This window comes from Camelina sativa, chromosome 19, assembly GCF_030686135.1.
Source record: "Camelina sativa cultivar CO46 ecotype springtype chromosome 19, ASM3068613v1".
In the NCBI taxonomy this organism is placed as follows: Eukaryota; Viridiplantae; Streptophyta; class Magnoliopsida; order Brassicales; family Brassicaceae; genus Camelina; species Camelina sativa.
In genome coordinates this window covers 27,425,228-27,441,832 of record NC_141898.1, presented here as the reverse complement: position 1 = coordinate 27,441,832, position 16,605 = coordinate 27,425,228, and the positions used below count along the sequence as shown (strand labels likewise).

Genomic DNA, 16,605 nt, shown 5'->3' with positions numbered 1-16,605 from the left:
TTCACTTAAAAATGTTTAAAGCATAGCTTTCTCTATTATTATTATTAGTGTAAAAATGCACAATTGACAATAAAAGCTATACCCTCCATAAACAATTGGAAGGAGAGAACATTGTTGCCATTTGACACCCAATATTTTCTTAATTTAAGTAATTGGGATGCCTTTTTTCCCTGCTTCTAGAAGAAAATTCGATCGAATCATTATACGACTATATGAGTATAAATAAAAATATATAATTGTGTGTGTGCAAACATTATATGAGTACAAGAATATATAATTGTAGTAAATAAATGGATAATGTACCAGGGTGGTGGGTCAACTAGTTTGCCCTGTCTTCCTACATATTCGACAAGATATAGGGATTAAGGACACTTCATTTTCTCATCCAGGTACATCATTGGGATAATATCATCCATATATATTTTGGATTTTAGTAAAACAAAGGAGCTGAGGTATAAAAATTGGATGAAAGATAAGTTGCATGAGAAAATAGATACTTCGAATGTAATCTGGTCATTTGGATGCGTTAATTAAAATCCTACCAAAAAAAAAACTGAAATACTTAATTTATAACATAAATCATGTCAACTTTTTACATGCCGAAAAAATGGTGTTTAACGTGTCATCAAGTAAAAAAAGCATGATATTTCTATAGAAAAATATTCTTTAAATCAATGTCATTTAAATAATAAATGTTGTGGTAAGTTTTGAATAAAAAATTAAATTGTTATTATTTTTGAGAATAGCTTTGTAAAATAATAAATATTTAAAAAGTGAAATATTTATTATATTTAATAAAAAAATATATTAAACTTTAAAAAATTTTAAATTTAGATACGTAATAAGTTTAGCTTCATGCTCAATCCGATCTGGAATCATTATGGTCTTTTTTATAAAAAAGACTCTCTACTATTGCCAAAAAGTTTTAACTAATGTGTTGTGTTGTACAGACTATGTTTCATCTTTATCGATTATGTGCGTCTTCACGATGAAGGTTGATAGAACTACTGGCTAGGCTCACCGGGTTGAAGAGAAATGGCAAAACTGCAGGTTAAGATGGGTTAATTACCTTAGACCAGACCTTAAGAAGACAAATCACTCCTCATGAAGAGACCATCATCCATAAGTTACATGCTAAGTGGGACAATAGGTAAAACTAATTTAAGCTTTTGATTGTTTAGTTTTGCCACTAGAAATTGGTATATTGTAGATTTACTCAAATAAGTAATTTCGCCTTGTTAGAACAAGAGGTTTAGGGAATTGTTCTCTTGTATTATTTATATGTATGATATGACATAACATATATATATGGATACATATTAGGGTTTACAAGTCCACTAATGGACATCCATACAATACTAGATATATTCATAACACTCTCCCTTGGATGACCATTATAAAAATGTAGTCCCAAATGCGCATATGAGATGCTGCCTCGTTAAAAACCTTACCAGGAAAACCCAGTGGGAAAAACCATGGTTAAGAGAAAAAGAGTGCAGCGCACTTTTACTCCCTCTCATGAGTACATCACTTGAAATCTTCGAGATGACCGATCCAATATGATGAAATAGCTTCTTAAAAGTAGTGGTTGGAAACGCCTTGGTAAATGGTTTGCCAAATTTTCACTTGAACGAATCTGTAGTAAACGTGTATCGCCATTCTTCTATTGGTAATGGGTCTCGCAAGTGACTCATCTTTATCATTATCTTTGTTTCTCACAATCTCATCAATGTATTTCAAAGACTTTGAAGATGATAGTCTTTCACCATTGGAATCATAATATTCCTTTTGAGGTGTTTATCTTTCGCGTGTTCTTTGTTGTCTCGTTAAAAACCTTTGAAGGAAAAACCCATTGGGATAAAAACCATAATAAGGAAAAAAGAGTACAACCACAATTATGATCATATTTCTCCCCTTGAAAGCATCATCTTCAGGTTATGCATTATGATCATATATATCATCTTTTCTAACTGTTATAAACAGAGCTTTAGTGTATAAAACACATATGATCATTATATATTCTCTCGGGTCATTGGAGTTCAAGTCATTTGAACCCCTTTCATATAGAATATATATTTGAACTTTAAGCCCAAATATTTTTTTACATACAATCTTCCAAACAATCATCTTATACATAGGAGTTATTCATACTCTCCTTGTAAAACTTTCTCTTTCAACTCTTCTTCTTATTATGGTACTACAAGACCATTTTTCTATGTAAGATGATGTAAGCATCTTGAGATAACATCTCTTTCATCAGATGCCAAATCTGTAACCTCAAGAAATTTCATGAAATATCTGATCTTATACAATCTGATTTCTCCATCTTTCAGGAGTAATATTTCATCACTTATTATTTCTCCATATATTCCTTGGTATGTAAATATACCGGAAATCAGATAACAAGAACCACTTGTAAGTGGTAAAGTGATAAGAGACACATATAATTTTTTCTTTTAACGAGGTTCAGCAAAGGCCTACGTCCTCAAACTTTCTTGAACATACTTCTTGAACACCTCCGGTATTGTTGTTCCCTGGATCAGAAGGTCATGTCCGCGAGAAACCGGAAAGATGAGGCTACTCCTGCCCCTCTCCAAACCTTTTGCCGCCGCGAAGACCTGGTACTCCAGTCTCTCGCCGAGCCTATTCCCACCGGTGCCCAGAGGCTCCAATCGGAATGACTACTCGCCAGTTCGCCGCCACTCCATTGCCACCTCCGGCTTGGATGCGATTCTAGGGTTTCCGATAATGGACCTACATCCATGTTTAGGCCCAGTTATCACCTTTGGGCCCAGTACCAAAAACACTGCTCCACGCTCTCATCCTTTAAGGCCCAGGTCGGTATCCTTAACTTACTTGCGTATGTTATCCTTCGGGTTGCATCCGTTTCATTATCTTGAACACCTGCTGCCGATGTTTGCTTGGCCATTGCCCTTTAAATATGTGATTTCGCTGACCCACCCTCGACAATATATGACTAGTGTTAGAACTTCCCTACCTAGTCCTGTTCTTAAAAAGTTTAAGTCAAGTTCAATTCCTTTAGTACCGATTTTCTCTGCTTGGTCAAGTCGAGGTCTCCTCGGTAGCAGAACATTGGTGGCTTTAGAGTTGCTTGTTAATTTTGTTCGTCGGGGTCGGTTCTCTAACTTTGTCCGGATGCTTACCTCGTGGAAACATAACCATGAACCTGATCCGACAACTTGTGTGAACCCTTGTCTTAAATCCTTTGATCCCCTGTATTACCCACTACCATTAGATCGAAAGCTTGTGTTTGTTGACTTTCTCGAGGACCAAACCGATTACAAGTTTTGTGTGGAATTCATTTACCTCCATTGCCATGTGAGGGATGACCCACCTGCTTTGTTACGGCTGGTTTCCCATTCCCGGCGTTCCCAGGCTATAGCTTCATCTAGAATCATGAGGTATGTTCCTAAAAGCTTAAAGGGTTTTGTTCCCATGCTTTTGAACCGTCTCATGCTGGCACAAACCCCCACAAGCGTCCCCCCATGCTTTCTATGTTTATCTTGAATTATGTTGTAAGAACCCTCCCTCCTCTTGTTTGTTGAGGTCTCATTTGAATGAAAATTCTCATGTTTGCCAAAAAAACTTCTTGAACACAATTACAATTAGTGTTCAATCTCGGATTTACACAACTCTAAGATCTTCTCTTAGATTGTTCCCGATCTATTTTCAACCCACTATAAGATCTTTAAGATCAACACACATGATTCTCTTATAGAGATAAACTCTCACCCTTTTCTCTCCAAAGGTGTCAAAAGGCATTAAGACTTTTTCTTGCTTTTACAATATTCTCGAGAACTATAAAGTATTGCTTCTAGCAATATAATCACTTTAAGGGCTACTTTTGAATGTTTGAAAACTTTCTGGATAGACTGAATCAAGTCTTGCTCTTATTTCAAACTCATAAGGGATTGACATAGTTGCTTCCACCATATGAGAGTGCATTCCTCATAATATATATCAAGTATTTATGAGAATCATTGTACTACTACATGTACTTTATTTCTCATAAAGATCCTTTTTTGTCCCACTCATTTTACACTTTCAAGTGTAAGGACTACAACTCCAAATATTATCTCTTTAAGAGACTGAAACTATTTCATAGTTACTTCTTTCAATGATTAACCAATAATTCCTAGTGTACACTTTTCAATAAAACTTTTCTATTAACCGCGGTTTATGATCCTCGATTTTTATCCATAACATCATCAACTGCAACACTGCATGTAAACATATTTACGACGTCGATTTGCCTTTTTGGTTCCTTTTCATTCTAGACATGACTCAACTTGTTGAGATTTCCTTTCATTATGATTCTCAGGTACCTGAATCTCTTTCTTACTCATGTCTAAGTCTCTAGATCTCTTCTAGAGAGATTTTTGTTTATAACTCTCTGCTTCCTCGGTGCCATATTAATTTATAGTCCTTTTCTTTTCCGAGGATACTTATATTTGGAACCATAAGTCTATCACTCTTCATGCGATCTTTAGACTTAATAGCAGTTGATCTTATCCTTCTAGGATATTAATTTCAATTGGAGCACAGCTGGTATATGTGACTTTGTCACTCATGGTCAGAAAATGCCTTCTAACATATTTGCTAAACTTTGCAAATAAATTATCTTTTTCAATTTCTAGCGCACATTTCAAAGTACGAGGATCCAGATAATTTCTCCCAATATATATATTTTCCAGCTGTTTATTTTCTCCCTCTCATGTTGGAAAGACTGACTCACTGAACCAACAGTCTTTGCATCTCGAGATATTCAATCATCAAGAGAGATTTATATCCAACATATTTCCAACATTCTTTCAAATCCCATCTTATATCGCTGTGGTGGAGCAACCAACATGTATAACACATTTAGATGGAATATATCTGGTTTCTGACCCAAACCAGTTATAGTGGGGAGTATTCATAATAATTCGTTGGCCTGATGCGAATTTATTGACATCTAGAGTCATTTTTGTCAATCACATAGCCTGGTTTCACCACCATTATCAATTAACCAAATACTCTCGCAAACTCCATGTTGCAAGTTAATAACAAACATATATAGTGGATGATCAGTCCACAATATCGTTTTGTATACGTACCTGAAAATTGACATTATCCAAATTCATGGGGTTGGTGAAAGCCATATAATCTCGGCTTGCTTTGTAAAGCAGCACACATAACACTAGGAAAACTCTTTAGGTTCTCCAATGAATCTTTTCAGAAATTTTTGATTATTCTTTCACATCACTGCTGAACCGGAATGGCTTAACCGGTCATGCCAAACAGTGAGATTTTCACAAAGCATTTTATCTTCTAGATAATGCATGTAATCTCTAAAATACTTTTATTGCCTTGGGTAATACTTATGATTTCAAAGTATTTTTTCGCATATTGTCTCAACATGATTACTTTTCAAATCCTCAAGATTTGCTTTTTCATATGAGTGATTAAACTCATTTTGGGTGTGAACATAATCTTATATTTGTTCCATCACCTCTGTATGTGGGATTCATGAATTCTCTCCCTCGAGATGATGACACTTCATGTCTATCAATCTCGTTTTGAATTCCACTTTGTAATCAATAACATTCTCAAATTGGTAATATATTATATCTTAGACCTTTTCAACTTTGAGACTAATTGGGAGATTATAACACATAATTATCAAATTATGTTCCCATAGGCAATAGTATATATACTCTTCAAGAGTTTTCAATACTTTTTCTACTACTTCTTATTATTGTAGTAGAATAGTGGAAATTGTATCACACTAACTTCTTTCATCATCATCATATATAGATGAGATAAGTAACTCATGTACTTATTATTCACTTTTAGTGGAGAAACTAGTCAACATTGATCGTGACTTTATATATCTTATCCACATTCATGGCCAGTATTATAGCAACTTTTGCAGTGACCTTTTTTTCTCTTTTATAAGATAAAGTCATATTCATTTCAGAGAATAGACCAAATCAATCGGATGTGATTATTCATCAGCATCAATTTTACTTAGTCACAAAAAACAAAAATTTTAATTTTGTTAAAAAAATATTTTCCACTATATTGTGTCTATATGACAACAATATTTTATGACAAGTAGAATATATTTTCTCTTCTATATTTTCAAAAATAATATTATCTTCTATTATAATCTTGGTTATAATCGGAATTAAGATGTTTGTATATATTCTTTTATAGAGTTTTAGTCATTTACTTTTTTTTAGATTATTCTAAAGAATAAGTGAATTTTTATGGTCATATACTTGGACTTAAACCTTCTCATAGAATTGATGCCAAAATATAATCAATCAGCATTATTTAGTACTTTGTTACTAGATTTCCAATTTATTTACCAAAGAAGGTTGGAGATATGATTTAAAATATTCATTATGATATTTCATCATGATATTATATCTAATCTAATCAGATTTAAATTTGTAATTAAACAAATAAAGTAATTCACAAACATTATAACAATCATATAAATGAATGTTAAATAAGTATTAAGCATCATATCTTTATATATATATATATATATATATTAGAGATCTTTTATTAAATGTATTTAAAAATATGTATATATATAAATATATATATATATATCACTTTTATATATTTTTTTAATATAATTTTCATAAAAAGGGGTTTTTTTTTTCTTCTTAAAATCAGTAAAATAAAATTTTGGGTCTTAGGGCCAAGCAACTTTGCCCAACCCCTCTAAGCAGGTGCTAACTATAACTATAAGCGTGAGAGATATTTTAAACATGAAAAATACTTATCTCAATAGGAAAAATGATTGGAATTCGGAGACACCTTGGCTATAGATTTTAGCGGAAGTTTATCGATCATATACTCGATCAGTCGATCAGTAGAGCCGTTTTCCTCTAACGATTCTTTGCTTAATAATCCTCCTTTACTTCAAAACAGGATGCAATCAACATATGGATCAAATCATTACTCATATTCAGAACACACGATTAAATTGACCATACAATAAAATAATAATGTTTTCAGTTCGTGAGAATATGAACCAAACCATACATAGTAATAAACATGAGTCGATCGACTACAAGATATATATTTCTTCAACTAATATACAGGTTTATTGATATGCACCGCAATTAAATAATATAAAACATGAGTACTTCACGTATTGAGCAATCAATAAGAAAAAACCAAACAACGTGAATGATCCATAACAGAAGAGTACACAATAAACAATTCTAAATAATATCAAACCGAACCATTGTAAGTGGATAACAAATGGATCTACTTGTCATGCCATAATTTAATCCACAGATTGAATATTAACGCAAACAGATCTTACTAATAATACAAATTAAATAGAGCTTATAATGTCGTAATTAATGGATCTGTACATAATTAAACATTTACAAATTAAACCAGTGGAAGGTAAAGGGTGATCATGATTAAGTACATAATTATTCATTCCACGTTATGACAAAGCATACGATGAGTACAAAATTATGAATACTTATCTCGATCAAACCGAAGACGTTCAGATCGGAGACACCATCCACGGGGAACATAGGAGTTTTCGGTAGTATTTTCCGGTGGGAAAACACAACGTTGACGGCTAGGTTTTTTTTTTACAAAACGGCTAGGCTAGGGGTTAGAGACTCGTGCTGATAACGTATTAGAACAAGAGGTTTAGGGAATTGTTCTCTTGTATTATTTATCAGTACCATATGACATAACATATATATAGGGATACATATTAGGGTTTACAAGTCTACTAATGAGCCGATAATGGGCATCCATACAATAGTAGATATATTCATAACACGCCTCACTTTCTTATTTCAAGATCTTTTTAACTGATGATTTGTATTTTTAGGTGGTCGACGATTGCTATTTATATTCCGAAGAATGAAAGATAATAGCTTAACCGACAAGTTAGGTCGAGTTTGAGTTCAGTTTGGTTTCATCTATTTTAGATTTTTGGTTTATCAAGTAGTTTTGGTATGAATTGTGTGTGATGTAAAAAGCTCATTTTAGTTGTGCCAAGCTAAAAGGGTGAACTCCTTTGATTTTGAGTTTAAAAACTCTCCCAGGCACATTCCCCAAAAAAGACAAAAGAAGAATGATAGAGTCTTCTAATCAGATCTCATCTAACTCTTCCTTCTAAAATAAGTATTGTTCATCGGTCCTTCCCCAACCATGGCAAGCTCTAACGATCTAAGTGTGTTTTTCAATGACGTATCCTTCTTGCAAATGCTCCTCCTCACCTCCCAAACTGCCTTTTCACTGTAATTCATCCCCACTAGCGTGCTTTTAAACCTTGTATTCCTGTTTAACCCTTGCAAACCTTCTGTGAAACCTATCTCACCAATGCGAAAACCTTTCTGAAAAACGTATTCGCTTATTAACAACTTCGGAAACCTTCACCCTGCTTTAACCCCTGATAAAGAACGAGTCATGGAAAAGAGATTGTCTTACCACTAGAAAGGTGTGACAACCCGTCCCGCGGACCCCACTATCCCCCTCTAGCTATCCCAACAGACAGTCCGTGGACCCTACTAGCCCTCCGCTACCGTCCCAACGGACCCCAAGCTGGCCCTGCAGGGCATCGATCATAACCCATCACTGTGGATATCCCAATCCACCAGTAGGTTATTGGTGCGCCAGGCGTTCCTCGAATCCTGGTCCCCACCCTTTAACAACCTTCCCATAGGACAAGCTGTCACCAATTCCTTTCTGGATAGAACTCCAATGATTCCCCAAGCACTACTAGTAATCCGAAATGCTCCAAATAATCGTTAAGGAACTTGGTGAATTCTAGGATCTTGAGATTAATGCCTCGTCTGCAAAAATCAAGGTGTTAATCAATGGACTTCCACCCCTAACAAAGGAAACAGTGTAGAATTCCCAAGTGGAGGAAAAGTGTTTGTTTCCCTGGACTACAAAGGGGTCAAGAAGTATTGCACCTACTGTCTTTGACTAACACACGAAGAGAAAGAGTGTCCAGGTTTGGTAAAGGAAACAGAATTGAGAACCAAACAAGCTGCTACCAACCTTAACTCTACTCCAAAGCCAATACAATACAAATACAAAGAAAATTAACTAAAACCGACACGCATTCTATCAACAGTGTTTTCGCGAGTAAACTGCAATTGCAAATTAGCATTTAGTACAAGTAAAATTTACATATTTTTTTAGAGTTAATGTAAAAAGCTGTTTTTAAAATTTTGTTCTCGCCACTATTTGTAGGTTTTCTAGTACAGCAAGTTAGACAAATGCAAAAAAAAAAAAAAAAAAGTTTTAGAGATGTTTTAGGTTTCTACCTTTTTAAACGGTGTGAAAACCTACCATATACAGTAGAACCTCTGTAAATTAACACTCTTTAAATTAATACTCGCTATAAATTAATAAATTCTTCCGGTCCCGACTTGGGTCGATATAAAAAATGACACATTTCGATAAAATAATAAGATAATAATTTTTTTGGAAATCTCATGTAAAAATATGGTCCCATCAATATCATAAATTAATAATCATATAAACTAATATATATATATATATATAAGAAAATCTAGTGAAATATGATTATATTATTGTTTGTCTATTCTTAAATTTGCATTCTTGTTGGAGCTCATCTCTAATTTTTGTTTGTTGTTATATTTTCAAATCGCATCCATAAATTGTGAAGAGTCATAGATGCAATAATTGCTTCTTTAGTAATTGGTTTTAAAGGTACCGCAATATCTTCTGCGACTTCATCATTACCATGAAAGATAGTAGTAACAACTTTTTCTAAACTCTAAAATTCTAACATTTCTCATTTTTACCTAGATAATCTATTAAAAAATTGACATTCATCCTATTACGATAACCAAGATTATAAATTAAGAAAATTTTTTAAAAATGTGAATGATAACAAAAGTATCTTATTTTGTAATAGAAAAATTTTCAATATGAAAGTGAGAAAATATCTATATAAATTAATAATTATCGATAAATTAAAATCTCTATAAATTAATAAAATTTTATGGTCCCGACTTTATTAATTTATAAAGGTTTTAGTGTAGTATGCTGAGTACTTTATAAATCCTTAAATAAACAGGCCCATTTCATAAGCTATAAAACATGGGGCTGATCCGATCCAAAATGCGCACGCACGTGTAACAACCGGCCGATAGATAAGGGAGCTGACGTGGCGAATTAAATGTCATAATCAGAAATTAGGAGTTAATTAGATCTCGCAATTTAGGGTTTTCAGTTTTACCCTTTTTGATGATCAAAACGGCTTCGAGTTTCTTTTTTCTTTAATTACCTTTTTTCTCTGATCTAATGGCCATGGAAGATCAATCGGCGGCGAGATTTACCGGAAAAGTTAATTGGTTCAGCGATGGTAAGGGCTACGGTTTCATCACTCCCGATGTTGGCGGCGAAGAGCTTTTTGTTCACCAATCTTCAATCGTCTCCGATGGTTTCCGTAGCTTGACTGTTGGTGAATCGGTTGAGTACGCGATCACGCTTGGAAGCGACAGGAAGACTAAGGCCATTGATGTTACTGCTCCAGGCGGCGGTTCTCTTAACAAGAAAGAGAATAGTTCCCGTGGTGGCGGCGGTAGTTGTTTTAATTGCGGTGAGATTGGTCATATGGCTAAGGATTGTAGCGGTGGTAGTGGTGGGAAAACCTTTGGAGGTGGCGGTGTTCGTAGATCTGGCGGCGGCGAAGGTGAATGTTACAAATGTGGTGATGTAGGACACTTTGCTAGGGATTGTACTAGGCAGAGCGGTGGTGGGAACTTTGGAGGCGGAGGTGGCGGTGGCGGTCCGTGTTATACTTGCGGAGAGGTTGGTCATTTGGCGAAGGATTGTCGTGGTGGAAATAGGTATGGAGGTGGTGGTCGTGGATCTGGCAGTGATGAATGCTACTTGTGTGGTGGTGTTGGACATTTCGCTAGAGACTGTAGGCAAAACGTTGGAGGTGGCGGCGGTGGTGGGAACACTTGCTATACCTGTGGCGGAGTTGGCCATATTGCCAGAGTTTGCACCAGCAAGAGACCTTCTGGTGGTGCTGGTGGTTGTTACGAATGTGGAGAATCTGGCCATATGGCTCGTGACTGTGATCGGAGAGGAAGCGCAAGCAGCGGTGGTGGAGGTGGCGGTGGCAGTGGCAAGTGCTTCAACTGTGGCAAGGAAGGTCACTTTGCAAGGGAATGTTCTTTGGTTGCTTAAAGCAAAGAAGAGAGTAATGTTCATATACCTCTTTGTTTTCTATTAATCTTTCTACCTAAGGCTCCTTTTTGGTGTAATGACTATAGTGTGATTGCTAGAGTCGTTTAGGATGGTTTCTTTTGGCGTTTTTTTTCTTATGACTGGTATTTGCAAACCTATTCACTGCTTTTGTTGATCCTACAAGTTTGAGACTTGGATGATATGTGTGTGATTCCATTAGTTGCAGTTTCGTGTCTTTTCTTTACAATGTGTGTGATGTGATGACATAAAAGATCCAATCTAGTCTGTAATCTGTTATGCTCACTTCTGTGTATACCAAGATTGCTAAAACTTGACTGATCTCTTTGTACTATTGTGGGCAAATTTTATATTCAGTCTCCTTAGATCTTGTTTTAGGAAACTCTTGTAGTGCTTATTGCATTTGTGATGATTCTTCCCGATTTAGCATTGGAAATCTCACGTCTACTGTTATAACAAATTGATCGTCCTACCTAGATTGAAAGAACCTATAACTAAAGTATGAATTTAGATTGATATATAGCAATAAATAAACATGTGTGTCATAACATACCCAAAGACAAGCTTCAATTCTCGTTGACCCAACCTCAACACATCCCATAGACCCACACAATTAACCTACACAATAAGCAAAAAGTGAAACATAACTTTTTCCCTAACAAACAAAAGAGACCTTTTTCTTCCTTTAAACCTTAAATCTAAATTTCTAGTTTTTAATTTAGCAAGATGATCAACAAATAGCATAAAAACGAAAATGTAAAATTGTAAAAAGGGGGAATTAAGTAAATAAATAAAAAACTTAATTCGCAGTTTCCATTATTCAAGTTTTAATACTGAAATAAAGGAAATAATCAATGAATCTGCAGTGTGCCGACTCATCATATAGTAGTACAAATTTATTTTTATGGAACTTTCCATTACACAAATCCCCAAATTCTCTTATAAATATAATCTCCAACTTCTACTTTAGATCTTACAATACAAAACATCTCATCGGAACAATGGGTTTGGCTAAAGTCTCGTCCTTTCTCCTTGTGATTCTGTTTCTCATCAATGGTGGTTCCTCCACCACTTTCACCATCGTTAACCAGTGCAACTACACCGTCTGGCCGGGACTTCTCTCTGGCGCCGGCACCGCTCCATTACCTACCACCGGTTTCCAACTCAGCTCCTCCGAGTCACGACTCATCTCCATACCCGCCGCTTGGTCCGGCCGCATATGGGGACGCACACTCTGCAACCAAAACGAAACCACCGGGAGATTCACTTGCGTCACCGGCGACTGCGCCTCGTCCCAAATCGAGTGTTCTGGTGCCGGAGCAATCCCTCCAGCTACGTTAGCCGAATTCACACTCAACGGCGCCGAAAATCTCGATTTCTACGACGTCAGCCTCGTGGACGGTTACAACTTACCAATGACAATCGTCCCTAACGGCGGAGCCAACGGAGTCGGTAAGTGCAACACCGCAGGCTGCGCGGCGGATCTCAACGGTGTGTGTCCGGAGCAGCTTAAAGTAACGGTTGAAGCAGCTGGAACGACAGGTGTGGCGTGCAAGAGCGCTTGTGAGGCGTTTGGAACGCCGGAGTTTTGCTGTAGCGGCGCGTTTGGAACGCCGGACACGTGTAAGCCTAGCGAGTACGCTGTTTTTTTTAAGAATGCTTGTCCGACGGCTTACAGTTACGCTTACGACGACGGTACAAGCACCTTTACTTGCTCCGGTGCTGATTACGTCATCACTTTTTGTCCTTCAGTTTCTTCAATTTAATATATTTGTATTAAATTTACGGAATAAGGAAATTAAATCGGAAGTGAATTTTTTTGAATTTACGTCATAACTTTTTGAATTTTCAAATAAGGAAGTGAATTTTTTTAATATGTTAACGCACTACACCGCATAACTAAATTATAAATTAATGTATTTTAAATAATATTTTTAATTTATTTAATTTTCAAATTTCCAATTAATTAAATTTTATCTAATTGATTTATAATTTTGTTTATAATATTTTTTTTTCTTTTTACGTTTTATACAGTTTATATAACCTAATTACATTAAATTTGTTATTAGATATAATATAAAATTTTAAAACACTTAGTTTTGTTTTCTATAATTAAACAGAAGTATATGTATATGTTAGTTTTGTCTCTATGGTATGTTAATGTATATTTTTATGTGTATACAATTACTTTTTTTTGGAATATTAAGAATGTGTTGTAGTATGTGTAATATTTTGTAGTTCATATACTAAATAATTTATAAGTTAATTTTCCAAACTATGGCTACAAATCTATAGTATATGAAATAAACTAATAGTTTTAGTGTTGGTTCTATAGTCCAAACATGCCATGCTAGGCGGATCACGCAATATGTTCAAAGATTTTTAATCTGCAAAAACTCATCATACGAAATCCGTGAAAGTAAAATATAGTATGTGAGGCTAAAAGTCACTTTTTCTCAAATCAGTTTTTCAAATTTTTAAAGAACAATACATCTTCACTCACCTCCTTATAAAATAAGAAAATAAAATCTCTATACATTTAAAATTATGTTTGTTACCTTTTAAAATAATTAGTTTCTATAAAAAATCAAATATAAGTAGAATTAATTTGTTTATTAAATTAATTATTTACTGTCAATGACATGCCTGTAAATAAATGCCAATTTGAGGATTTGTTTTATAATGTCTCCAAAAATGTATATATAGATCTTAGGGAAATTGGTATTTGTTTTATAATGTCTCGAAGTTGATATTATTTCTTTTGGTTGTTCTGAATAATTTACGAATATAATACAACGGTTTTTTTTTTTTGACAGCAAAGTATAAGATCAGCTCAAATGAGCCAATTGGTAGGAAAAACGTTTACAAAGGTAATTTGATGTGGCTAGGTTCTAGCACGTCGTGCTAGCTTGTCTGCATTACCATTTTGTGTTCGGGGGACTTGGGCTAGTGTAAAGGATAGGAACTCCTCCTTGTCCACCTCAATCTCATCCAAATATGTCTTGAAGGCAGGCCACTCGGATGGCGAAGACACCATCTTCACCAAATCAGAACAGCCTGTGAGAAAAACAACATTTTCAATATCCGCCCCAATCATACAGCGCATTGCCCATATTAGAGCTCCACTTCTGCATGGAGGGGTGACAAGCTACGACGAAGGTTAGATGCACCCATAGTGGGAGATTACCCCTCAGGGGAAATGCAATACCATCCTCGGCCTGTATACTGGTCAGTCACCTTCCAAGATCCGCCCACATAGCATCGAGAACTGTTCGTGTATCTGTTGGCTGGAGCCATTTCCGTAAGCATAGGACCAGTAGTGGGATGAGACCCATTCTGATGAGAGATTTCTACTGTGTCCGCTTGTGCCGAGAACCAAAGTTTTGCTTCCTCCTCCGCTAGCTGTAAAATTGCTAGCGGGTTGGGGTCCAAATTGCTAAAAAATTTATCATTCCTGGCCTTCCAAATATACCATAGAATCCATGGGAAGATATTTGCTGAAGGATTCTGCTGGGATCTCCAAAATAAATAGTCCATGTTTGCATAGACAGATTCTGAAGGAAAACAGTTCGGGGATGTCAGGAAGGAGGACAGAGCCCAGACCTGCCAAACCGGAGGGCATAAAAATAGAGCATGATTGATTGTTTCCTCAGATCCACCACAACGGCCACAGTCAAGATCACAGGTCATGCCGCGTCGCCGCAGATTAGTTGTGGTCGCCATACAACCTGTAATTGGTTGCCATAAAAAATGTCTAATTTTTGGTGGGCACCAAATCTGCCAGACAAACGCCTATAAAGGAATAATGTTAGGGCCAGAAGCAAATGCAGAGACCTCCTGGTTCTGACGTAAAGCATTATACCCAGATTTAACTGTGTATAGACCAGTCTTTGTCAAATGCCAACCCAACCTATCCGGTGAATCTGGTTTACCAATAGGTAAAGCATAAATAATGGCAACATCCTCCGGCTCGAAAGAGGCCGAAAGTAAAGCCAGATTCCAGGAATGTGAACTCCTGTCAAGAAAGGTTTCAACTTTAAGTGTGGGATCAATAGGCGATCCCAAACACAATGCTGGTCTCGGGGATTGAGCAGGGATCCAAGGATCTGAATAAAATGGAGTCACCGGATCCTACTCGTTTAATGAGTCCTTTGTTTACCAGAGGACGAGCAGACACCATACTTCGCCATCGATAAGATGGCGAATAAGATTTTATTGGATCCAACGGATTAGAATGCCTATAGTATCGACCTTTAAAAACCTTAGCAAATAATGAATCTGGAGCTGTGATCAACCGCCAAAGTTGTTTAGCTAACAAAGTGGTGGTAAAATCATCCAAACACCGGAAACCCAAACCTCCATCAAGCTTATCAACACATAACTTATCCAACACTAACCAGTGTAGCCCTCGTGTGTCTCCGGAAGCACTCCACCAAAAATTGGAAACCGAGCTAGTGAGTTTCCGTGTGACCGTTTTCGGGAGGCGGAAGCATGACATGACAAAGGTAGGGACGATAGTCGCTACTGATTTGATCATTACCTCTTTCCCCCCCTAGACAGCAACTGGGCAGGCCATCCACCTGTCCGTATTTGCAATCGATCCTGGACAAATGAAAAAACCTTTGTTTTTGAGCCTCCTAGGCTCTTAGGGATGCCCAAATAAGATCTCATACCACCCAAATTGGTGATCCCCAGTATTCCTTTTAGTTCCTCTTGTAAGACCGCATCAACTGTATGCCCAAATTGAACCGAAGATTTCTGAAAGTTTATTTGCTGTCCAGAAACCCGTTCATACTGTCGAAGGATCCCAAGGACAGTCTCACACTGCTCTTTCGTAGCGCGACAGAAAAAAAGAATATCGTCTACAAATAACAAGTGAGAGACCGCAAGACAAGCAGTCGACACCTTAATACCCATGATAAGCTTGAACCGCTCTGCCTTGCGGAGATTGGCAATGAGAACCTCAGTGCAAAGAATAAAGAGGTATGGTGACAAAGGATCTCCCTGTCTAAGCCCTCTAGAAGGGAGTATGGACCCATGTGGTTGACCATTTATTAGAACTTTATATTGAACTGATGTAACACACCACATAATCCGAGATATCCATTTTTCGCAAAAACCAAATTTCCGCAACAAATGTTCAATAAAAGACCATTCTACTTGATCGTAGGCCTTACGCATATTTGTTTTAATGGCCATAAACTTACCCTTGCAAGAAGGGTTAGTACAGAGACCATGAAACATCTCTTGAGCAATCAAAATATTATCCGTAATCAAACGCCCCTCCACAAAGGCCGACTATGTCTCAGAGATCAATGCCGGCAAAAAAGAACGCAGACGTTGACGTATTATCTTTGAGAT

At 36.3% G+C, this 16,605-nt stretch overlaps 2 protein-coding genes and 1 pseudogene across 2 annotated transcripts; 2 read left to right on the top strand and 1 right to left on the bottom strand.

The window, feature by feature from the left end:
• Positions 1–10,156: 10,156 nt before the first annotated feature.
• On the top strand, positions 10,157–11,565 carry LOC147921138 (uncharacterized). The gene has a single exon (XM_087503349.1). The coding sequence runs from the start codon at positions 10,333–10,335 to the stop codon at positions 11,224–11,226; it is 894 nt and encodes a 297-aa protein (XP_087359475.1). The 5' UTR covers positions 10,157–10,332; the 3' UTR covers positions 11,227–11,565.
• A 562-nt stretch (positions 11,566–12,127) lies between these two features.
• On the top strand, positions 12,128–13,077 carry LOC147921137 (thaumatin-like protein 1 pseudogene; annotated as a pseudogene).
• Positions 13,078–14,128: 1,051 nt separating this feature from the next.
• Positions 14,129–16,488, bottom strand: LOC147921136 (uncharacterized). Its single transcript, XM_087501372.1, has 5 exons — positions 15,785–16,488; positions 15,079–15,259; positions 14,848–15,036; positions 14,482–14,754; positions 14,129–14,392 (listed from the first exon to the last, which is right to left on the bottom strand). The coding sequence occupies exons 1-5, from the start codon at positions 16,486–16,488 to the stop codon at positions 14,129–14,131; spliced, it is 1,611 nt and encodes a 536-aa protein (XP_087357498.1).
• Between the last annotated feature and the right edge of the window lie 117 nt (positions 16,489–16,605).

Coding starts and splice junctions, on each gene's coding strand:
- LOC147921138 (XM_087503349.1), top strand. CDS start 10,333: ATGGCCATGGAAGATCAATCGGCGGCGAGATTTACCGGAAAAGTTAAT.
- LOC147921136 (XM_087501372.1), bottom strand. CDS start 16,488: ATGTTTCATGGTCTCTGTACTAACCCTTCTTGCAAGGGTAAGTTTATG. Junction 15,260..15,784: donor CTGTCTAGGGGGGGAAAGAG/GTAATGATCAAA, acceptor CTTTCTTGACAG/GAGTTCACATTCCTGGAATC. Junction 14,755..14,847: donor TATGCCCTCCGGTTTGGCAG/GTCTGGGCTCTG, acceptor TGGAGATCCCAG/CAGAATCCTTCAGCAAATAT.